The sequence below is a fragment of the Natrix helvetica genome, assembly GCF_964273705.1.
Source record: "Natrix helvetica genome assembly, chromosome: 2".
NCBI lineage: Eukaryota > Metazoa > Chordata > Lepidosauria > Squamata > Natricidae > Natrix > Natrix helvetica.
Genome location: NC_138552.1, coordinates 74,095,704 through 74,119,065, shown reverse-complemented (window position 1 = coordinate 74,119,065; position 23,362 = coordinate 74,095,704). Strand labels below are relative to the sequence as shown.

General features: G+C 37.7%; 1 protein-coding gene across 5 annotated transcripts in view; it reads left to right on the top strand.

Annotated features, from left to right (window-relative positions):
• The window catches only part of PIP5K1B (phosphatidylinositol-4-phosphate 5-kinase type 1 beta), an 83,770-nt gene that overhangs the window by 48,340 nt on the left and 12,068 nt on the right, over nucleotides 1-23,362 (top strand). For all 5 annotated transcript variants that reach the window (XM_081943656.1, XM_081943657.1, XM_081943659.1 and 2 more), the window contains exons 5-13: nucleotides 1,585-1,702; nucleotides 4,183-4,335; nucleotides 6,348-6,647; nucleotides 13,360-13,571; nucleotides 14,221-14,304; nucleotides 14,421-14,469; nucleotides 15,073-15,157; nucleotides 17,031-17,186; nucleotides 17,866-18,010. In XM_081943656.1, the coding sequence (XP_081799782.1) occupies nucleotides 1,585-1,702; nucleotides 4,183-4,335; nucleotides 6,348-6,647; nucleotides 13,360-13,571; nucleotides 14,221-14,304; nucleotides 14,421-14,469; nucleotides 15,073-15,157; nucleotides 17,031-17,186; nucleotides 17,866-18,010 (1,302 nt within the window). The remainder of the gene's footprint in view (nucleotides 1-1,584; nucleotides 1,703-4,182; nucleotides 4,336-6,347; nucleotides 6,648-13,359; nucleotides 13,572-14,220; nucleotides 14,305-14,420; nucleotides 14,470-15,072; nucleotides 15,158-17,030; nucleotides 17,187-17,865; nucleotides 18,011-23,362) is intronic.

Here is a 23,362-nt window from a genome sequence, read left to right as displayed (position 1 = left end):
ACATCTGGATTTCCTGAGGAAAGTAACATTAAATTACAAGAGTTAAGCATAAAAATACAATGTGTTTCACATTTTGCACCTTTGATGCAATTTATAGATTTACAGAAGTTTCATTAATCTCTTTATTTTGAAGTCAGTTTGTTTTAAAACTGAACCTAGCAAATAGCTAAAAATGCTTATTCTCTCAGTCAAAAACTGCAGCCTTCCCTCTTTTTTTTAGGGACGGCCGTTTTTGCCCTACCCAGGCTTCAGAAAAGTCTCCGGAGGCTGGGGAGGGTGAAAAATGGCCCCAACAGCCCAACCTGAAGCTCATTCCCAAACTTCCGGTTGGCCCGTTGGGGCCGTTTTTTGCCCTCCCCAGCCTCCAGAGGCTTTCCTGAAGCTTTGGGAAGGTGAAAACTGCCACCTCCTGTCCCCTGGAGAGCCTCCGGAAGCTAGAAACAGATCATTTCTGAACTTCTCATTAGCACATAGGGGGTGTTTTTCGCCCTCCCCAGACTCCGAAGGCTTTCCTGAAGCCTGGGGAGGGCGAAAAATGGCCCCAAAAGTCCAACCGGAAGTTTGGAAATGATCCGTTGCTGGCTTCTGGGGGGGCAGGGAGGCTGTTTTTGCCCTCCCCAAGCTTCAGGAAAGCCTCTGGAGCCTAGGGAGGGGTCGCATGCACCGGGGGGGGGCGCGTGGACATGCGCAGGTGGGGGAGGAGATTGAGTGGGCATGTGCACAATTTTGGCACGCCGTAAGAAAAAGGTTCGCCATCACTGACATAGGCTGTTTTAGAAATTATAGGTGGAATCTTATTACTGTAGTTCAGTTCTTCTCAGGAAGAGCAGAAAAGATGCTTTAAAATAGAAGAAAATAATTAATTGGTTAAAAACATTAAGCAATTAAAGAGTAAAAATCAGAAATGATGAAAGAACAGAATGAAAAATAAATTCAATTTGATTTTTTCAAGACATTTTAATAGTATATTGATATGGTTGAAATAGGGCTGTTCTTCTTTTATAATTCAAATTTGTAATCTGTATCAATTTTAATGAAATACATAAAGTTTTTTATTGAGAAATGTTATTGGGATGCTGATGTTAATAATTAGCATTTGACGAAGAAGTTCGTTGCCTGAAACACTATTATTCTGTACATCTTTAAAGGCATTGGTTTTCTTCAAGAATAATATTGGAAGAAAAGAAGCCAAAAACATTGATTGATTGATTAATTGTTTGATTGATTGATCTTCATATACTGTTACCGTGTTTCCCCAGAAATTTTGGGGAGGTCTTATCATTTTTGAGGTGCAGGAGGCAGCGAGCATGGTCACCTCATGGCTGCTGCTGTGTTGCAATTTTTTCGGGGAGGGCTGATTTTCGAGGGAGGGCTGATTTTACCGCATGAGCTCAAAAGCCCGATTAGGCTTATTATCTGGGGAGGTCTTATTTTCGGGGAAACAGGGTACATTTGTTCATTCTTAAGTAAACAGAAGATTTTGAAAAGGCTCCTATTTTTTTTTAACTAAAATTCAAGTTAAGATGTATATATTGTAAAGGCATATGTATAGACATAATATTTTAAATTTCTCTTTCAATTCAGTGAAGGAAGCAATCTGACTCCTGCTCATCATTATCCAGACTTTAGATTTAAGACCTACGCTCCTCTAGCTTTCCGTTACTTCAGAGAACTTTTTGGTATTAAGCCTGATGACTACTTGGTAAGACTTATTCCTTCTTTTTCCCCATAGAACATAAAGAACCCAAAAGCTCTTTCTGCTTCGGAACCAGTAACCATCAGTTACTTTGATTTGTGATTAGATTGAGCAATGCACCTGACATTATAGTGAAGAGAATTATTTAGTATTATTGCTTTGATTCATACACCAAATTCCACTCATCTGTGTATCTGTTTTTAATGGAGAAAAGGTAGCAATAATTCTTTTAAATATAGTCTATAACAGATTGGGTCTAAGATCCCTACGTTAGCAAGACATTCTGAACAGTTTCCAGTTACAGTTTTTAATTGCTTGTCCTAAAATTTGGTGTATTAATTGACAGTTCACCAACTGAAGTGTGGCTGCTACTCAAGTCATTATTTCTACTAGAAATACTATAATTGAATTTAAATACTCCTGTGGGTTTTGCTGATTGAATTTTAGTGAAGACATGTAATTCATTAATTTCCTTATAATTGTCTAACCTGTATAAATACATGTTTCCTTAGGGGAACATAACCTAAGGAATAAGAAAATTAAGCAACCTATAGAATGTCCTTTCAAACATGCACAGGGCAAAATGTAACACTGAGTGAACCATGGGAACTGCTGCCATAAGATCCCTATTGAATGCTTGTTCTGAATAGTTAAAAGAGCTGTAGTATTGCATTGTGTTTGCAGTTCAGTGTAGCGTGCAACTTTTCTTTTTTGTACTTAATGTGGCACTTAATAAATAGTGTAGCATAAAATTCAAAACTCGTCAAAATGATAAAAAAGTTGTTTCATTGCCAGAAAGTTACCGCTGGCAAAACCTCTGAATCTCATTTCACCTTTTTTAATATAGTTTTCAATTGAATAAAAAAGTGATGCATCATTAAGTAACATAAATATACTTTGTTAAGTGCATTAATAGGTAAAACAAACACATCTATGTGCAGTGCTAAAACATAATTTATATATGTATACTATATGCCAAATTTGTAAGTGAAGAATTTCACTTTTTAAAAAAATGCTGGAAAACTTTCTTCTCAACGTCTTCAGGGGCAGTTCATTGATTTATTTTTCATCATGATTCTTGCTAGAAATCTGTCAAAATAAGTCCCCTTAATTGAGGTTTTACTAAACCTCAATTAAGGGGAATCTTATTTTGACAGATTTCTAGCAAGAATCATGATGAAAAATAAATATCAATGTGTGCTCTTTTTTTTAGAGCACAGTGTAAAAAAAGTAATATTTATTTAATCTGGAATAAAAATCAGTGCTTAAGCAACATTGATGGCCGCTACTACCATATCTGAGCCTCAACAATTCTATTCTCAATAATTCTTTTCCCCAAAATGTGAAATACACCAGGTGCACCCTTTATATATTGACTGTAAAATTTAATTTTTGATGACATATTTTGACTTCTCATTGTGCTTTCTTTTTAATCTGCCTCTTAAATTCTCCTTAACTTTTCAAAAATTGGGTACACCTGGGAATATGCAGCTTATCAAAGAAACATCATCTTGTGAGAAACTGACTTCTTCCTAACTTCCATTTTTTCAGTTCCTCAGATAAAAGAGCTATAATGAAGTTTGCATATCTGAATATCTCTATGCCCATTCTGGCTGCTGAGAACACATTTTAAAATACATTAGGAAGTATTCATAATTAGGAATAGTTTAATATTCCAAAAAATATAAAGCAGGTAAAACCAAGAAAATTGGCAGTTCAGAGAGGGTTCTAAACATAATACACCATTTATTTTTTCTTTTATTCATTCACATTAACCTGTACCCTTTGTGATAAGATAAATAATTCTTAAATTATGCATCCCAATTATTTATATTGTTTTAATCTCTGTTGAAGTATAACTTGTCTCTGTCTTTTACAAAAGTGAAAATGAGAAAAAATAGGATTAATCTGAGTTCTGTTTTGACCTGAGTTTTTACAGCACCACACACAGAGGATTAAATCTGTTTTTTATAAACCTCAAAAACATGGACTTAAAACATAACTGCAGATATTTGCCCCCAGAGACATTAGTTAATTCCACTTTGTCAGATTGTTAGATTTTTTCAGGTTTTGACTCACGTGTTTAACCAGGAGAGTTTTTCATCATAGGTCAGCATTGCATATATTCTATTGCAGACAAAAACAGTTGTGTAAGACAATATATATCCCCTTGCAAGTTTTGTTTGTGTATTTCAATAAATTATGCAAAAAAGAAAAGTGTCATAAGAAGCCTTTTTAATCAGCACCAATAACACTTGGTGTTCTAACAGTTGTGTCAGAATTAGTTTACCGTGTCGTGGAGAAAGATTTATTACTGTTTCTTTTCTTTTTTAAAAAAAATTAGACCTGACACAGTTGAATAGTCTGGATAGCTTCAAGGATTTTGGTACACAAAGGTCTCCTCCTTCCTTTCATAAAATACCTAAAAACATATTTCTATATATCCATTTCCCAGAATGGCATTAAATTTCTGTTTCTGTATTCAGTATTCAATTTGCAGTGAACCATTAATAGAATTATCGAATCCTGGTGCCAGTGGGTCCTTGTTCTTTGTCACTAGTGATGATGAATTCATAATCAAAACAGTTCAACACAAAGAAGCAGAATTCCTTCAGAAACTGTTGCCTGGCTACTACATGGTAAAGATACTCATGTCCTTTTTTTAAGGTGGTGTGTGTGTGTGTGTGTTTAACTCCCTTGTTCAACTCTTGCTTATGTTCTTGTGACTGTTAAAAATGGCTTTTCCCCTCTAAATTTGTGATCCTATTATACTGCATATAATAAATAGGAGAAATTAAAAAATAAGATTGAGGTTAATAGACAAATTTTCTTTAATAAGTGGAATAATTGTTCATGTATACTGATAGAGATCCCATTGTATCTGGTTTAATTGATAAATCATTTACCCCTAAAGGACCAAATTATAAATTTGTCTTTTTAGATACAACTTTTATTTTCTCTGTTTCAATGCTTAACACTGTTTCCTTGGTTGTTCACTTTTTAGGTATGAAAAATCTTTTTAGAAGCCAAAAATTGATGGCAGTGTAGTATTTACTGCAGATTGAAAGTTTAAAACTGCTCTATAAGAACCGATGCAAAATTTGCTTAGTGGCTGTCTTAGATATAGTGAAATATAACATTTATGCTATACTGTATTACTTTCCATTCTTGTTAACCAAATTTGCTTTTAAATCAGGATTTGAAGTTAATAAGAGGGAAATATGGTTATTGTTCATTCTAATTAATAATCACGGTTCAAGTAATACTTAGCCACAATCCAACCAGGGCATAATCCAAGAAGGAGGAGAAAACACATAGTTCTGGAGAACCGGTAGTGGAAATTTTGAGTAGTTCGGAGAACCGGTAAATACCACCTCTGACTGGCCCCGTCCCATCTATTCTCTGTCTCCCGAGTCCCAGCTGATCGGGAGGAAATAAGGATTTTGCAGTAACCTTCCCCTGGAGTGAAGAGGGAATGGAGATTTTACAGTATCCTTCCCGTGCCACGCCCAGCAAGCCACACCCACAGAACCGGTAGTAAAAAAAATTGAATCCCACTACTGCTGCAGATGTTAGCTTCTCAAGCTTTAAGCATGTTGTTCTCCTTGCAGGTCCTTTCCAGGTGGGCATACCAATTTGATACAAAACTTTTAAGCCTTTTTTTAAAAAAAAAAATCAAAGATGGAGTAATGTGCTTGAGGGCAGAAGACTCTTATGTAAAACTCTTGATTTTTCTGCTTACTTTGTGGAGAGAATTAAATGTAAAGGAAAGAAGGAGCGGTATAAGAAGAAAATCATGAGTGGGAAAATGGATTTGTAGGAATAGCAGGAAGGGGAAAAGAAGATAAACTGTGATTATTATCTTAGGGTGGTTGCCTGCAGAAAGAGCACCAGAAGCAATTTACATCCAGCGTTTTGCAAGCTGTAGTATTTTAAAAAGTGGCTTAAAAGAACCTAATTTAGGGCAAGGAACTTCCTGGTTTTTTTCCTCCCCATTTCTTTGGTTGAATGAGAATCACTGTTTTCAGAATGAAACCCAGATTTTATGAATTAATGGCAAGTCTATCATTACCACTAAAGTGGTTTCAAACATTACTGAGGGAGATGTTTTGGCTTACTCCCAATGAAGTGGTTTTATCTTGTAGAGTTATAAGGATCTGTTATTGTTTGAACTGATATAAAAATTAGAATTAAATTATTAAAATAATATATTTATCTCTACTCCAACCCTTATACAAAATCAGTCATTAATTTTATTTGAAGGGGTTGCACAAATTTAATTTATAATTTTAGTAGGTAAAATTGGTATTGCGAAGTTTGAGAAATCTGCCTTAGACTAAGAGTTCAACCACCTAACTAAAGTTTAAAATGCTTGAATTAGCATATGGACACTTTTTAGTGGTGGGTCCAAAAATGATTTGTTGAAATAGAAATGATTTGCCTATTGATGCTTACTTTTGTGTAAAACTGTGATCTGGATTATACTTTACAGCAAGACTATCTTTAAGACCTGTGTGCTACAGCTCCCAGAATTGGCCGGCTGGGGAATTCCAGGAGTTGAAGTCCTCAAGTCTTAAAAGTTGCCAAGGATGGACACTGCTGCGTTATGGTATTGCAAATGTTCATTGGTATATTTTGTGTTTCTTTTAAGAATCTCAACCAGAACCCAAGGACGCTTTTACCCAAATTTTATGGCCTGTACTGTGTTCAGTCGGGAGGTATTAATATCAGGATAGTTGTGATGAACAATGTTCTGCCTCGAGCACTAAAAATGCATTATAACTACGACTTGAAAGGGTCTACGTACAAAAGAAGAGCATCCCGAAAAGAACGGGAGAAGTCTAATCCCACATTTAAAGACTTGGATTTCTTGCAAGATTTGCACGAAGGATTATATTTTGACTTGGAAACCTACACCGCATTGATGAAAACACTACAAAGGGATTGCCGAGTAAGTGAAAAAAATTTGAGTTCAACCTCTATTATCAAGCCATAGCTCTCCTGTTAACAAGGCATTGTATAAACATTGTATGAAGATGGATTGCCCTGTAGTTTATAAAACCTATGCCATTCTTGAATAACATTTTTTGCTGAAAGTAGAATGCATCTGGGTTGGCCTTCAAATTAAACTGCAATTTACTTACTTTTATTTCATTTTCTTCCTATATTGATGCTTTTTATTGTTCCCTAAGGTTGTACATTGTTTGTCTTGCGCTGCAAATTAGTTCAAACCAAGAGTAAATCCCATTAAATTCAATTATACGTATTTATGAGCAGACATAAATAAAATTGCACTTTTATTTAGTTTTTTTATATGGATTAAGATGCATATACTCAAGGTCCATTGTCTTTTTTTTACCCAGATAATATTTTATTTTGTCATCTTTGCTATTTTTACTTAGCTGTTTGGTTAATCTTTTGAGACCAAATATTTTTACAGACATTAAATGTTGTGTTCCAAGCTGTTATTGATCATAATACTATTCCTCTGTCTTGTAAAGACATAAAAATAGTACACTTTCTTTTCCAGCCTAGGTTTTACAGTAGGAATGTCCTGTTTCTTTCATCTGTCAGTCTCTTATTTCTTTTGAATCCTTTCATATCCTGCCACACATTTCTTTGCCCCATACATAATGCCCTATTATATTCTTCTGCCTTAAGGCATTTATTTCTATTTTGCTGCATTTCTGGTTTTTTTCATGAGCAAAATTATTTCTGTTTTATATTTTGAGTTCAGAATGAAAAATCAAAAGGTATATTAGTACTTGAAGCACGAGTGTTAATTTTGTTAGTTTATCTAGATTCTATGTAGTATTTATTGAAATTTTGCAGATACATGAATGTATATATATATATTAATAGCAGTGGTGGGTTCCTCCCGGATCGCACCGGATCGCGCGCGCTCCCTTTCAGCGCTCCACCTGGCTTGCACGCTCCCTTTCAGCGCTCCGTTCCCAGCCGAGCTGGTGGAGCGCAGGCAGGCATCGTTGCTTCGCCAGGGGCGGGGCAAGACTGTACTTCCGGTTTCAGCGCCGGAAGGGAGCGCGAGAGCCAGGTGGAGCGCTGAAAGGGAGCGCGCAAGCCAGGTGGAGCGCTGAAAGGGAGCGCGCAAGCCAGGTGGAGCGCTGAAAGGGAGCGCGCGCGATCCGGTGCGATCCAGCAGGAACCCACCACTGATTAATAGGTTTAACTATTTAAAAAATTGGGATTAATTTCAAATAAAATGCTCTAAGACCTTAACAAATAGAATAAATAAATCGATCATAAAATGCATATTATTTAAGAAAATTGAGAGGAATTTTTTTTTGTTTAGTAAAAAAAAAAATGAAACAAGACTGTTAGTATGCAATGTGGCCTAGTCACTTTTAAAAGTAGATTTTTTTTCTTAATTCTGAGGCTGGATTATGGAGAATGGTATTGACATATCATTGTTTTTGGAAGATATACAGGCATAATTTTATACACACACACACACGCACGCACACGCACACATACACACACACAGATCATATAAAGATCTATGAACAAAAAAATTCTAAAGACAGTTTGAATTACGCTTTTTGTTGAAATTTCACAGAAAAAGGCAGTGTTTTTTATAAAAATCTAGATGCTTAAATACTCTCTTGCTTTTCCAAATTTAAATTAATCTATACATTAATGAGCATGAAATATACTCACGCTTTACTCACTCATTTACTTCCCCTGTGGAAGAGACAGAACCTTAAAAGTCTGCAAAATACTTGGTCTTACTTTTCAAAGTGGACCTCTGACTTGCTGAACAAAAAGCAAATTTAGCTTCATTATTACATTCTTTCTGGAAAAAAACCCTTTCCTTGGAATTAACATGAAGCCAATGACAACATTAATTATGGATGTGTGTGTACCCATGTATCTGTGGTTGTGTTGAAAATAGAAACTTGCTTATGAACATTAGTACTTCAAAGAAATGTGGCAATGTGTGTAACAGGAGTTAGGTTTTAGATACAATTATGACTGCTTGCTTATGCCTAAAAGCTATCTTGAATAATAATTTTGCATTTGATAATATGCAAAAATGATAAAATAAAAAAGCAAAACATAATGGCAGCCTCTCGGAGATGAAATAATTTAATATGGTTCTATTGGTTAGAATGCTGTGAGAAAATAATGTGGCTGAAATGAAGTTACAGAAGCAAAAAGGCACCACTTCTAGCAAAGTCCCATGCTTATCAGCACACTGTGGTATTGTGTCAAGTCTTATTAGTGAGCATGAGGCCACCTTTTGTTTGGAAATCAAGCGTGAAGTTGATGATCTAATAATCAGCTGCAAGCTCATCAGATGTTCTTCCTAACAAAGGACATTGTTTGTCACTGTAGTTTCTGGAAAGGAATATTCCATGAACTCAGGCAATTAGTGATTAGGTGGAATGCATAGACGTGTCTATTCAGGGAAGCCATATATCAATACTCTCTTATAAAGGTCAAAATTTTAATTGCAATATAAAAATTATAAGAATGTTTTAAAAGTCCCTTACACTAAAACCAAACTATTTTAAGTGATGTAAAATGTGGACTATATGCCTAAAATATATTCACTTTAAAAGATTGCATATTGGGGGGGAAATGCTTTCAGAGAGCCACCCCACTGCGTGTAGGATATAAATTATATGATGGAACGCTTACTCAAAATGTATTTTCACTGTTTGGATATTTTTTTAGTCATTCATCTTCGAATTCCTAAAATGTTAGGAGAATAAGTTTAGGAGTTGTGTTTTGGTATATAAGTGACCTTGAAGAGTATCTAGAAACTTCAGCTGCAGTGGCGTGAGCAAGATATGTGTGTTTCTGGTAGAACATGTATCATACCTCTGCTTCGTGAGCTGCACTAGTTACCAGTTTGTTTCTTAATCCAATTCAAGGTGTTGGTGTTGGCCTTTAAAGCCCTTCATGGCATCATCAGTTTTTTGAGAGACTGCCTCGTCTCAATTTTATTTACCTGTCCTATCAGATCCAACAGAGATCACATCAGATCCAGTATTACAGGTTCTGTCACCTAGGAAGCTATAGTTAGTAGGCCTAGGTGGTGGACCTTTTCTGCTGTGGTCTTCCCACTGTGCAATCTTCTTACCCCCTGAGGTTAGATTGCTCTAGTCATTGTTGAACTTCTAGAAGTCCTTCAAGACTTGGTTATGTCAGCAGACCTGGGGGACTCCAGTGGACAGTAGAACTAATGATCTGGCTCTATTTTCTATCCCTTTTTCTATTATTCTTTGTTTTAGCTTGACTTTTATAATTTCAATGTATTTATTAACTGATTTTAGCTCTGTTGTACGTTGCCCAAAGTTGCTTCTTTGTGAGATGGCTGACTATATAAATTGGATTAGTAAATAATCATAAAATACATGGATTTAAGTGCATAGATTGAATTTAGATGTCCATGCTATTTTACAGTGCCTGACAGCATTCTATCCTAAAATGTAGGGTGTAAATCATTGTGGTACTAGTAATATATAAAAAATCATTCAATGACAATTCAAAATTATGGTGTCAGAGAATGAAGGGATCTCCTTAATTAGGACACTGTATCGCCCCCATAGTCCTGTGATCAAAATTTGAGCCTTAGCAGTCTGGCCTCACTTAAGAGATGGCATGAGCCTCAGAGTGCATAGTGACGAGAGTGACTATGGCTAGGACTGGACTGGGCTGTTTGTGATTTCCTGGGACAGCAAGAAGTCCCTTCACACCATGCTGCTTGGGATTGGGCGCGGGGGTCTGCTATGGCTCAGGATTTTTTGCAATCTCAGAGCTGCAACATTCCAATAAGCCCCTTTGTGCTATCGTGCTGGCCTGACCTGGGACTAGATTTCACATTGCACTGTGATTCATGGACTTCTTGCAACTTCAGAGCGGCAGTACGCCAAAAAGCTCCTGAGATACAATGTACTCTTTCCTTGGCCTCCCTGTGCTTGCATGCATGCACTCTGCACATTATTTCCTTCAACTCCTTAGCTCGTGGTGCACTGCGCGCGCGCACGCTCACACACACACACACACACACACACACACACACACACACACACCAACTTGTGTATGACCTGCCAACAGACCACCCAGGTCTTCCTGCGCTTCCTTGCAACAACTCCAGCTCCTTACCTGTGACTTCCTGCGGTTCCTGCTTTAATGACCCATTCATCAAGTTACAGCGGCAACTGGGACTGTTGATTGTTAAGCGATGTGGACACATGATGTTGGGCTTTATAGTCACATTGCTTAGTGATAGAAATTCCCATCCCAATTGTGTTCATAAGTTGAGGACTACCTGTAAGAGGCCTCGGAATAGTCTTCTATTGGCACTAGAAGTAGTTTGTATTCCTCTGTTATAACTTGCTGGGAGCTAATTAACACTAAATCAATCTGACAGGTTTTAGGAAATTAATTGGGATGTTGCCATTGTATGGGTGGTTTTACTTTTATTTTCTAATTTTGTATTGATTTACTGTGGATGTTTTAATTATGTTATATAGATCTTATTGTTCCACTAACCACTGACAGTTCTTGTGATACAAGAATATCAGTCTAAATAAATGAGTATAAGATAAATCAGATAAATGAGTAATAAATAAGAGAACAGATTACTTCCTCTCTGCTGTTGCTCACCATTCTGTGGTGTAATTGATAGAGAGTCTTTCTGTCTATATCAGTGATGGCGAACCTATGGCACGCGTGCCACAGGTGGCACGTGGAGCCATTTGTCAGGGCACGCGAGGCGCTGCCCTGTCAGCTGGCCAGCGCGCATGCGTGCGCTGGCCATCTGAGTTCACCGTTTTTAAAAGCCATTTTTTCACCCTCCCCAGGCTCCAGAGGCTTTATAGGAGACTGGGGAGGGCGAAAAGAGCCTCCCCCCCCCCCGGAGGCCCTCCGGAGGCTTCAGGGACCGTCCGGAGGCTTCCCTGAAGCCTCCGGAACGCTTAAAATGACCCTCCGAGCAAACCGGAAATGACTTCCGGTTTGCTCGGAGGGCCGTTTTGAGTGCTCCGAAGGCATCAGGGAAGCCTCCGGACGGTCCCTGAAGCCTCCGGAGGGCCTCTGGGGGGGCGGGGGAGGCTCTTTTCTCCCTCCCCAGGCTCCTATAAAGCCTCTGGAGCCTGAGGAGGGTGAAAAAAGCATGTAAAAATGGGGGGGTCACGCCTGTTGTGCGCGCATGCACACTGGGGGGTTCACGCATTGCATTATGGGTACGGCACGCCCGCACACAACCCCCCTGCGCTCCCCCCACTTGTGGCACGCGAGCCAAAAAAGGTTTGCCATCGCTGGTCTATATAAACCCTGAAGAAGTGTGAATGTGTGGCCCCCTTCCGTCTTTCTACCAAATTTCCAAATTTTGTTCATCTGTCATTCAGAATTTTGGAATTATATTTATCTCTTGTGCTTGAGATATGATATCATGTAGATTTTATCTGGAGTATTGGTTTTGAAGTTTGGGAAAACTGGGAACAGACTAGGATAAACAGGAATGAAATTCCAGTGTTCAAATTCATTAGGAAACAGCAATCGAGTAATTGTTATATAGAGTATAGAGAAAAATTAAACCTTATAAGGTTCCTCTTCAGCCTACATTTTTCAAACCAGGACTTCCAATATTTAGTCATTTTCTATACTTTAAATTGGGTTATAATAATAGGAGATACATATACCACAAAAACTACTGTATTTATTCTCATGTGTCTTTTTCTTCATTCCACATATATCATTTTTGATCCCACTGTATGGGAGAATGAGGTCAAATTCTCTTTTCATTAATATTCTAAGTATTAAGGGGAAGAGGAAAAGCAATTATGTCTCAAACCCTGAAGCAGTTTTGTATCAGCAGGAAACTCAAGTTTATGCAGATTTTAGTTTCATACTAGATTTAATTGATTATACCAACCCCACCTTTCAAAAGATGTTGAAGAAGAAATAAGATAATGGTTCCTTTCCAAAAAAAATCCAGTTAATATCCAAGCCAAATATTAATCTATGTTATAAATCAAAGCTTTTTCAGACTTTTGAATTCCTATATTCTGCTTTTGAAATTTAGGGGCGATTTAAAAAAAAATTCTGAGAGCTCAAGATATATTGCAAATAACTATCTGAAAAATGTTCCATATAGTTTTATCGCTGCCATGACAATAACATGAAATACCTGTAATCTCCTCAAAGTAATATATATTTATAGCAGAATTGTATTTATTACTGCATTGTATGTTTATATTGAATTTATTTATTTTAAATGGTTATAAATTTCATCATTTTATGTTAAATAGCATACAGCTTAAAACGGAGCCCTCCTTACTCTACTAGTCACTTGCTTCCAGTTTGACACAGAGCTAGTGATATACATTTTTAAGTTTGTTTGTTCATGTGTATCTTTATAATTGTATTTCAGGGCACCCCACATTTTGCAACTTAACTTTCTGTGTTAAGGGTATATTAAAGCAAGAAAACTGTAGTGTTTTTTAGACACGAACTCCTATTTAGTCTGGCAAAAGAATTTTAAAAACTTAAATTTAGATGTGATCATTTTTATTGGGATATCAAATCAAAGTAATTATTTATCTCTGTTCAATATGGTCCATTTATCTTTCTTGTAAACTTTTTCACCATTTGCCACATAATAGATTTCAGTCTAAAACATCTGATCCTAGGTGCTGGAAAGCTTTAAAATCATGGATTATAGTTTGTTGCTTGGCATCCACATCTTGGACAGTTCAGCAAAAGAGAGAGACGGGGAGTTTTCTCAAAATACCTCTGACTCTAAACGCCCAGGAGGACAAAGAGTTCTTTATTCAACTGCTATGGAGTCCATTCAAGGTCCAGGAAAATCAGGGGACTGTGTCATCACAGAAAATACCAATACGTAAGTCTCTTAAAAACCAACCCTTTGAAAACAAGAAGTTACTGGATTGTTTAATATTTTTCTTCAGTTTTGTATACTACATTTAAAGACTTGCCTTCAGACTTGCCTTCAGTTGGCGAACAATAAAAGATAAAGTCAAATGGACTTAAAAAAACAAACAAATGTTGCCTGCTAAGAAATATAGTACAGAGCAGATCACGTTAGCCCCTGAGGATGCCAAACATACAGTAATTGCTGGCAAAGTATCAGGATCCCAAATAATTAGACCATGGCCTCTTAATTCATCACCACTCCATCCCCGAAAATGTTAAGCCAAAAAACAATTGATTTATCTATGCATTTTATGTATACAAAATCACAGGAATATATCCTTAAATGCCTAGTATTATTTTGACACAGCTGTTTGAAAAAGAATACACCAGAGGAATGCATAATCTTAATTTTCAGACATGGGGAAAAGTAGTCAAACTGAGGAGGGAAAGAGACTTGCTTAAATCCATTTTTGACAATTATATAGCCCTTGCCATATGGTGCAAACCTTTTCACTACATACATTAAGAAGGCCATTTTTAGCTGTTAATATATTTCTATGGTTACTTTAGAAAGTAGGATTTACAATGACTTGCTATTATTTCGTTGTTTCTGTCAGAATGGGAGGCATTCCAGCTAAAAGCTACAGAGGAGAAAAACTGCTGCTATTTATGGGCATAATTGACATCTTGCAGTCCTACAGGTAAACTTAAAATAATACTCATTGTTTTCTGTGCAATTATTCAGTTAAAGCGGTATTGTAGCCAAAGGGGGGGATAAATGTTTATTAAACTCTTTTTTGTGGTATATTGTCATCAGGTTAATAAAGAAGTTGGAACATTCTTGGAAAGCCCTTGTTTATGACGGAGTAAGTCATTTTAATGTTTTTTAGAATTATGTCAATGATTTATGTAAGGTGGAAAGCTCCTTTTTACCTCTATTCTGTTCAGCAATAAGAGCTGCATCTATTTTGTGCATAGAGCTTTGCCATCTCTTTAAACAACTATATCTAGAATGTCTTTTCATTTTGGGTGTGTCAGGAACTAACAGAACCACAGAGTTGAAAGGGATCTTGGAGGCCTACTGGTTCAACCTCCTGCTCAACCTTTTTAGACAAATGGTTGTTCAATCTCTTCTTTAAAACTTCCAGTTTTGGAGCACCCACAATTTCTGGGGGCAAGTCTGGAAAAAAGCCGCTTTAGTAACTTTCTAGAGATTGTTGAATGTTTGTTTGTTTGTTTTTAATTTAAGAAAATATCCTTCAAATTGCTTTTGATTTTTTTTTAATGGATGCAGTATTCTCTAAGTATTACACAACTTAATAAATTAATGGTATGCTAAAAATTTGCCAGTGAAAAGTCAACAGTGAAAAGAAAACACTAAATTTTAGTTTCATGTTCTGTTGTTTGATCTGTAGATTATATATCCTCTCCTCTTTTCTTACTGACAAAGCTTTTTTGTTTCTTTGTAGGATACAGTTTCAGTCCACCGACCAAGTTTTTATGCTGACCGGTTTTTAAAGTTTATGAGTACCAGAGTATTCAAAAAAAATCAGCGTAGGTACCACCATATTATGAACTAACTAAAGCCACTCTTAACATTCTCTTTTTTTTTCCTAGAGCGGCCCCACTTGCATAATTACTTAATCTCTGAGGTTGGATCACAGTACAGAATATAATATAAGTACTACAGGCTGATATTGTAAACTGCTGCCATGGCAGTTGGCAAAACAGCCTCTGTCGTTGGCTTCTTGGAAACTCCTCTATGCTTGTTGCAAGACAAAATGGATCCTGGCTTAGATGGAGCTTTGTTCTGATTAATAGGGGGTCCCAAATTATATACTTAAGTTCCAGATGACGATGCTTCCTGTTGCTCAAGTTTATAATTTCAAGTTTGTAGTTGAGTAAGCCTTGAGAGGGCAGTTCTGGATTATTAAAATATTCACGACCACTGAAAATTCTTCCATGAATTATCAAGATTGGAGACAACCAGTAGCTAATTAGAGTTTGCCTTCTGGTCAGTAAATAAACAAAGATGTTTTCAACAAATCATTGCCCAACTATTGAACACTAAGACAGAGCAAAACAAAACTCAGCCACTTCAGCAGAGGTGCTTATTGGTTGCAAATGGAATTTCTTTTTTGAAAGATATGTAACTGGAACTAAAGGAAGCTGAACCCTGGCTTGATTTCATGCACTCAAGCTGATGCCATCGACTGAATGATATGTGTATATGTTTCAGGGGAAGCCCGTTCACCCCATGGAACACATTGGAACTCTGAAATTCCTCCAAGTCACTGCAGATACATAATTTTAAGTAGTTGGATTACACACAGCCTCTTGAGTATCTTCATTCTAGTGTTTTGTGGCTGTATTTTCTTTAGTATTCTGAGTATACCATTTTGAAAGTTTATGGTTAGAGCAATTAATAGTGTGTGAGTGAACCTAGTTACCAATCTTGTAAGTACATCTAGATGCTTATAATATTCAATGTAAGGGATGCTATAAAATGTCTTTGAGACTGTTTACCCACTGCACTGCATACAAGACACTATAAGAATTATCCTTAAGTTCTAATGGATCCCTGTGTTACTCCATGATGTTTATATAATAATGACATGGGCAGATACTATTCTAGTCAGACTGATAAGGAAAATAATCTTGTTCCTGCCATATCTCTGTCCAGTCCCTTCAATGGAAGAACATGCGTTTGAACTTAGCATTTCTTCACTACGTAGGAGATGAATGTTGGTTGAGTTAGGGGAGAGCCTGGGTTCAATGTCTTTTTAAATCACTTAACATTCATTGGGCTGTTCTATCCAGAGAAGCAGCACCTTTTCAACTAGTATAGATCTTTAGATGCAGGTAACATTTCCTATTTGCATAGAAACAGATGAATCTTTAAATCTTATTATAAAAATGAATATTATAGCTCATCACATTAAATTACACACTGCAGTTCTTAAATCATTTTGGCTATCCAGAAAAATGAATTAAGATTGAATTTTACTTTGGTTTATACTTTGAATCTCTTTTTTCCCTTTACGTTATATGTAAGAATTTTTTTGTCTGTACTGCCATAAAGTTGTTTCTCTTGTCCCTGATACAAAAATTGAACAAATGCTATTCATTGTTATAACCTACACTTAGCCTCTTAGGAACTCGTTGCCATATAAAAGTTGAGTTCAAATTTTATTAACATATAACTAAAATCAGCTATTTCTCACATTTATACTGGCACGTACTATGGATTTTTCTGAAGACAAATGATTGTGTCATATTTATGATAATGGCAGTTATTTGAGTAAAATCTGTTCAAGTCTCTTTTGGGACATCCAGTGAAAGGAAGTGTTTGTATAATAATGGAAAGTTGGCTATAAAAATAATCTATATTTACATTACTTTCATTATCTCCCTTTTAAAACCCCAGTTCTGAAGTCATCTCCTTCCAAGAAACGATGCAATTCTATTGCTGCTCTAAAAGCTACATCACAAGAATATGTGTCAGTAATTAGCCAAGACTGGAAAGATGAAAAGCATGATTTACTCACAGAAGGACAAAGTTACTGTAGCCTTGATGAAGAAGGTAATTTTCAGTAGAATAAGATGCTCTAAATTCCAAAACTAGCATTCTTTGCCAAAAGGAAAAAGTGATAGTTTTAGAATAGAGGTGCACATTCTGGTCTTCCAGAAGAATAGTAAATAACGAAACTCCCTAATTCCCTACCTAAGAACCTCCGTCAAATTGATTTTAAGTCTTCTGAAAAATAATATTAATTATATTTCCATTTAATCAAATCACATTAAATCCAGTTTTTATGCTAGACTTGCCTACTTCTCTCAAATGAGCCCCCTGCTATATCAACCAAAACTCAAATGCAATCCTTGACTTGAAATAATTGTACACCTCTTGTGTAAAATGGAAAAAAATGTTTTAAGCTTTTCTGAAGATAATAGATAATAATAGCAGATTACCTAAAACAAACCCTAACTTAATATACATTAAGATGGAGCTTTATCTTAACACACTGTATATCAAGATCTTTGGTTCAAAGGCAGAATGCAATAAGGGATTTAAAAGGAGGAAGGCACACCCAACCACAGTATTCATAAACTTTATAAACCCTATTTAATGAAGCTGTGGATGATCACACAAACAGCATTTTTATATCTCGTGTGTGTGTTTTCACAGCAAGTAAGCCCTTAATTTTTATATACACTAATTTCTCTGCAAGAGTGACTTTTTTCCCTTTTTTTCTATACAGTATTAGCCTCCCGACATCATCCAGATTTAGTGCCAAGCACAGCATCTCTGTTTGAAGCCGCTTCTTTAGCAACCACAATTTCTTCCTCCTCTCTCTACGCAGATGACCCTTATCAACATGACGGAACTAGGTTTTATTCAAACAGGTAACCTGAATATTCACTTTTTACTGTACTACGGAAGGATGGATTACCTTGCCAGGATCCCAATCAAATTACAGGTAGTCCTTGACTTACAGCCATTTGCTTAGCGAAGTTACAACACTGAAAAAAGTGACTTATGAGTCTTTTTCACATTTATGATCATTGCAGCATCCCATGATTATGTGAGACCAAAATTTGCCTGCTTGGCAACTGGCATAAATTTATGACGGTTGCGGTGTCCCAGAGTCATCTGATAGCAAAAGCACTTAAGATTTATATACCGCTTCACAGTGCTTTAACAGCACTTTCTGTATTCACCTCTGTGATCACTTTTTGTGACCTTCTGAACAGTAAACTCAACGGGGAGGCCAAATTCACTTAACAACCATGTTACTACTATAACAACTGCAGGGATTAATTTAACAACTATGATAAGAAATGTTGTGAAATGCGCAAAACTCACTTAGCAATTCTCTTGCTTAGCAACAGAAACTTTGGGTTCAGTTGTCTTTGTTAAGTCGAGGACTACCTGTAGTTGTCATACTGTTCTTCTAGCAATGGAAACAGTTAATCCAAAGTCTCTCAGAATCTGATTCATAGTGTTTATGTAAGGTCTAAGGCAGTGATGGCTAACCTTTTTCCCATTGCATGCCAGGAGCGGAAGGAGCGCAGGGGGATCGTGCACGGGCATGCCCAGCCCCCACGGACATTGCGCACAACCCCCACCCTCACCTTGCTTTTGGCACACATTTTGGCCGAAAAACAACCCAATGCGCAAGCCGGAAGTTGGGAATGGATTTCCGGGTTGCCCGTAGGGCCATTTTTGCCCTCCGGAGGGAGAAAAACAGCCCAATGCACAAACCGGAACTCCGTTCCCGAACTTCCGGTTTGCACATTGGGTTTTTTTTTTCACCCTCTGGAGGCTTCAGGAAAGCCTTTGGAGGTCAAAAAATGACTGAAAATGAAGGCCGAAGTTAGTTGGGCAGCGTGCACATGCGCGCTGGAGCTGACATGGCAACACCTCACGTGCCCTAACAAATGTCTCCGTGTGTCACCTGTGGCACGCATGCCATAGGTTCGCCACCACAGGTCTAAGGTTACAACTCAAATGTTCCAGTGAGCACTACACGTTCGGGATGACAAACTTTTAAGCAGTCTTGCTGCAAAACTGATTTGGTTTTTTTGTGCATTCTAGGTGCAAATGAGATGAGGTTTGTTTATTTTGAGAAGATGGTAGAATATCTGCTAATAGTTTTGGTAATAGCTGCCAAATCTCTCTTTCTCACACCAGATTTTTAGACTCTGTAGCACCTCAATCAGTGCACCTATTGGTCCTCTCTGGGCTTTTTGGAACCTTATTTAAACTAAGTTCAAGGTATTTTTGTGTGAATAACATTGCAGGCTATGTTTTATTTTGCACTCTGTATTGGTTATTATCAAGTTCTCATTTTTTTTCTCCCCCATTTAGCTATTGGGCAAAATGCTTCAGAAATCCCCTAATCTACAACTTAAATTTAGCTGTTATTTTCAGAATAGAAAATATTTTTTTAAAAAAAGAATTGATTGTTTATGTAAATTCTGCTTGGGAATTACGAATTAAGATATAATTAAGATATACTTAATGTATAATTAAGAATATTATACTCCATACCTCATTGACTTTTAAGGTGCTGTGTATCCCTATTGGGAGATGAACTAACTTCAGTGAAAACTTTAGCTGCTTACATTTAAACTTGTTCTTCTAAATGCTGCAAGAATTTCTGGAAAGCTGCCTTTGAAAAGAAACAGCAGTGTTAGTTTTGGATAAGGGAAAATGGTCCAAATAAATGTTATATATTAAAACTATATTGTTGACTTTAAAATGAAACTCTCTTCTACTACATAATATATTACCAACATAAAATAAACTATATATACAGGTGAAACTCGAAAAATTAGAATATCGTGCAAAAGTTCATTTATTTCAGTAATGCAACTTAAAGTTGAAACTAATATATGAGATAAGACTCATTACATGCAAAGCAAGATAGTTCAAGTCGTGATGTGTCATAATTGTGATGATTATGGCTTACAGCTCATGAAAACCCCAAATCCACAATCTCAGAAAATTAGAATATTACATGCAATCAATAAAACAAGGATTGTACACAGAACAATATCGGACCTCTGAAAAGTATAAGCATGCATATGTACTCAGTACTTGGTTTGGGCCCCTTTTGCAGCCTGTGGCACTGCTGAGGTGTTATGGAAGACCAGGATGCTTCAATAGCGGCCTTCAGCTCTTCTGCATTGTTCGGCCTCATGTCCTCTCATCTTTCTCTTGGCAATGCCCCATAGATTCTCTATGGGGTTCAGGTCAGGCGAGTTTGCTGGCCAATCAAGCACAGTAATCCCACGGTCATTGAACCAGGTTTTGGTGCTTTTGGCAGTGTGGGCAGGTGCCAAGTCCTGCTGGAAAATGAAGTCAGCATCCCCATAAAGCTCGTATGCAGAAGGAAGCATGAAGTGCTCCAAAATCTCCTGGTAGATGGCTGCATTGACCCTGGACTTAATGAAGCACAGTGGACCAACACCAGCAGATGACATGGCTCCCCAAATCAACACAGACTGTGGAAACTTCACACTGGACTTCAAGCATCTTGCAGTGGGTGCCTCTCCATTCTTCCTCCATACTCTGGGTCCTTGGTTTCCAAATGAGATGCAAAAGTTGCTCTCATCAGAAAAGAAGACTTTGGACCACTGAGCAACAGACCAGGTCTGTTTTTCTTTAGCCCAGGTAAGACGCTTCTGACGTTTGTTGTTCAGGAGCAGCTTGACAAGAGGAATACGACATTTGAAGCCCATGTCCAGGATCCGTCTGTGTGTGGTGGCTCTTGATGCACTGACTCCAGCCTCAGTCCACTCCTTGTGAAAGTCCCCAATACTTTTGAATGGCCTTTTCCTGACAATCCTTTCCAGGCTGTGGTCATCCCTGCTGCTCGTGCACCTTTTTCTTCCACACTTTTCCCTTCCACATAACTCTCTATTAATGTGCTTTGATACAGCACTTTGGGAACATCCAACTTCTTTTGCAATTCCTTTTTGAGGCTTTCCCTCCTTATGGAGGGTGTCAATGATGGTTTTCTGCACAACTGTCAGGTCAGCAGTCTTTCCCATGATTGTGATTCCTACTGAACCAGACTGAGAGACCATTTAAAGGCTCAGGAACCCTTTGCAGGTGTTATGGCTTAATTAGCTGATTAGAGTGGGACACTTTGAGCCTAGAATATTGCACCTTTTCACAATATTCTAATTTTCCAAGATTGTGGATTTGGGGTTTTCATGAGCTGTAAGCCATAATCATCACAATTATGACAAATCACGGCTTGAACTATCTTGCTTTGCATGTAATGAGTCTATCTAATATATTAGTTTCACCTTTTAAGTTGCATTACTGAAATAAATGAACTTTTGCACGATATTCTAATTGTTCGAGTTTCACCTGCATATAGTTAAACTCTTCCGAAGAGGCTTGGTAGGGAGTAAAAACTGTGTAGTCTGTAACTTGTTTTCTTTATCCACCATTTTTTTCTAAAAAATGAGGTCAACTCAAGTTAGCAGAAATCATCCAAACTTCTGTTTCCTTTCTCAAAGTGGACAACTTGGTTGGTTGTTTCCACAATCACAATTACTTTTGTTTTGTATAAAAGTGGTGGTGGTGGTGATAATGATGATATTCTGCCAATACACAGAAATGTGAAATAATTATAACAATTTTCATCTATTATCTCTGTTAGTTAAAACTGGAATTTGGGGGTGAATTTACTGGAAGTGAATTCCTGTTACTTGTCCCAGCTCCTGACAATCTAGCACCGTGATGGCAAACCTATGGCACAGGGCCCTCTGTGTGGGCACGCGAGCCGTTGCCCTAGTTCACTACACCGCACATGCACACACGCCTCCCACCTGCCAGCTGGTCATTGGGTCTCTGGTGCACATGTGCAGAGGCAGGATGTGTGCGGGGGGCTGCATGTATGTGGGGGGATGTGGGGGGGGGCCACACACACATGTGCAGGGGGGTCATGAGGGGGGGCCGTGCACACATTGCATTTTGTGGATTTGGGCATGTGCACACGCACTTTGGGAAACTCAGTCCGGAAATGTTAGCCATCACTGACCTAGCAGTTTAAAAGCATGCAAATGCAAATAAATAAATAGGTACCACTTTGGTGGGAAGGTAACAGTGCTCTGTGTTTCGCTGCATGCTCTGCGGCATGATGTCAAGTTAGCCATATGACCACAAAAATGTCTTTGGACAGGGTCAATGGCTTAGAAACGGAGATGAGCACCGTCCCCTAAAGTTGGCTAAGACAAACGGAGGACTACCTTTTACCTATATAAAGAGAAAAGCCTTTTGTCAACTCTGAAGTGAACCTGGCTGAAACCATCTTTTGCTGCCTCATAGTTACTAGGAACCCTGAGAGAGGTAAGGGAGGAGGGAAGTAGACAGATCGGCTAACAGTCAAAACAAAAAGTTTTCCTTTGGGGACCAAGGTCATCTCAACAGGTGACTGTTGAAGGAGGAGAGTAGTGACCCAGCAGCCTGCTAGCTGTTTTCATTGGACAATGTGACCGGTGATATCTGGGAAGGGGAACTTTTGCACTTTTAATTAGGTGAAAACCGTGGGAACGTTTAGAGTTGGTTTTCACCGCTGTGCCTATATGATGTTCTTTTAGGAATCTACCTGCCTCACAGTTTTGCTTTTGGTGGGAGCCATACTCAGAACGATGACATCTTCATTTTGTATCTCCATGGCTATTTGGACTATAAAAACTAGAAAGTACATTCATTAGTAGAAGGCAGGAGATCCTGGCTTGGAATTATTACTGTACTTGTTGTAGCGTGAACAGGTTGAGACAGAGTCCCTGTAACAGTTACTGTGTGGGATTTCAGTGCTGACAACAGGTTGAGATGACAACCAAACGAGGTGCGCAGGAAAGATATTGACACATTTGGGCGCGGTGGCTGGATGCAACATTTCACCTTTAAGTGGGGCTTTCCTTCAATATCACAGTAGGTGACAGAACAAAGGAAGTTGATTTAATCTGGAACAAATGAAATAATTGGCCTTGTTTATAATTGAAATAGGAAGCCCAAAGGCTATTCCCAGCCTGCAGACTACATTGGGAAATAAAAACAGTATTTCCATGTTATTGCCAAGATCACAACTTCTGTACGTCTGTGTAATCACAAGAATAATTGTTTTGCATTCCAGAAAGTGAAAAGTTCTAACCAAATACCAGTTGAGCTTATTTCTAAGCTTTTTGCACTGGAATCTTGCGATTTTGTGGGTTTTTACAGAAATGCCTGCCCAG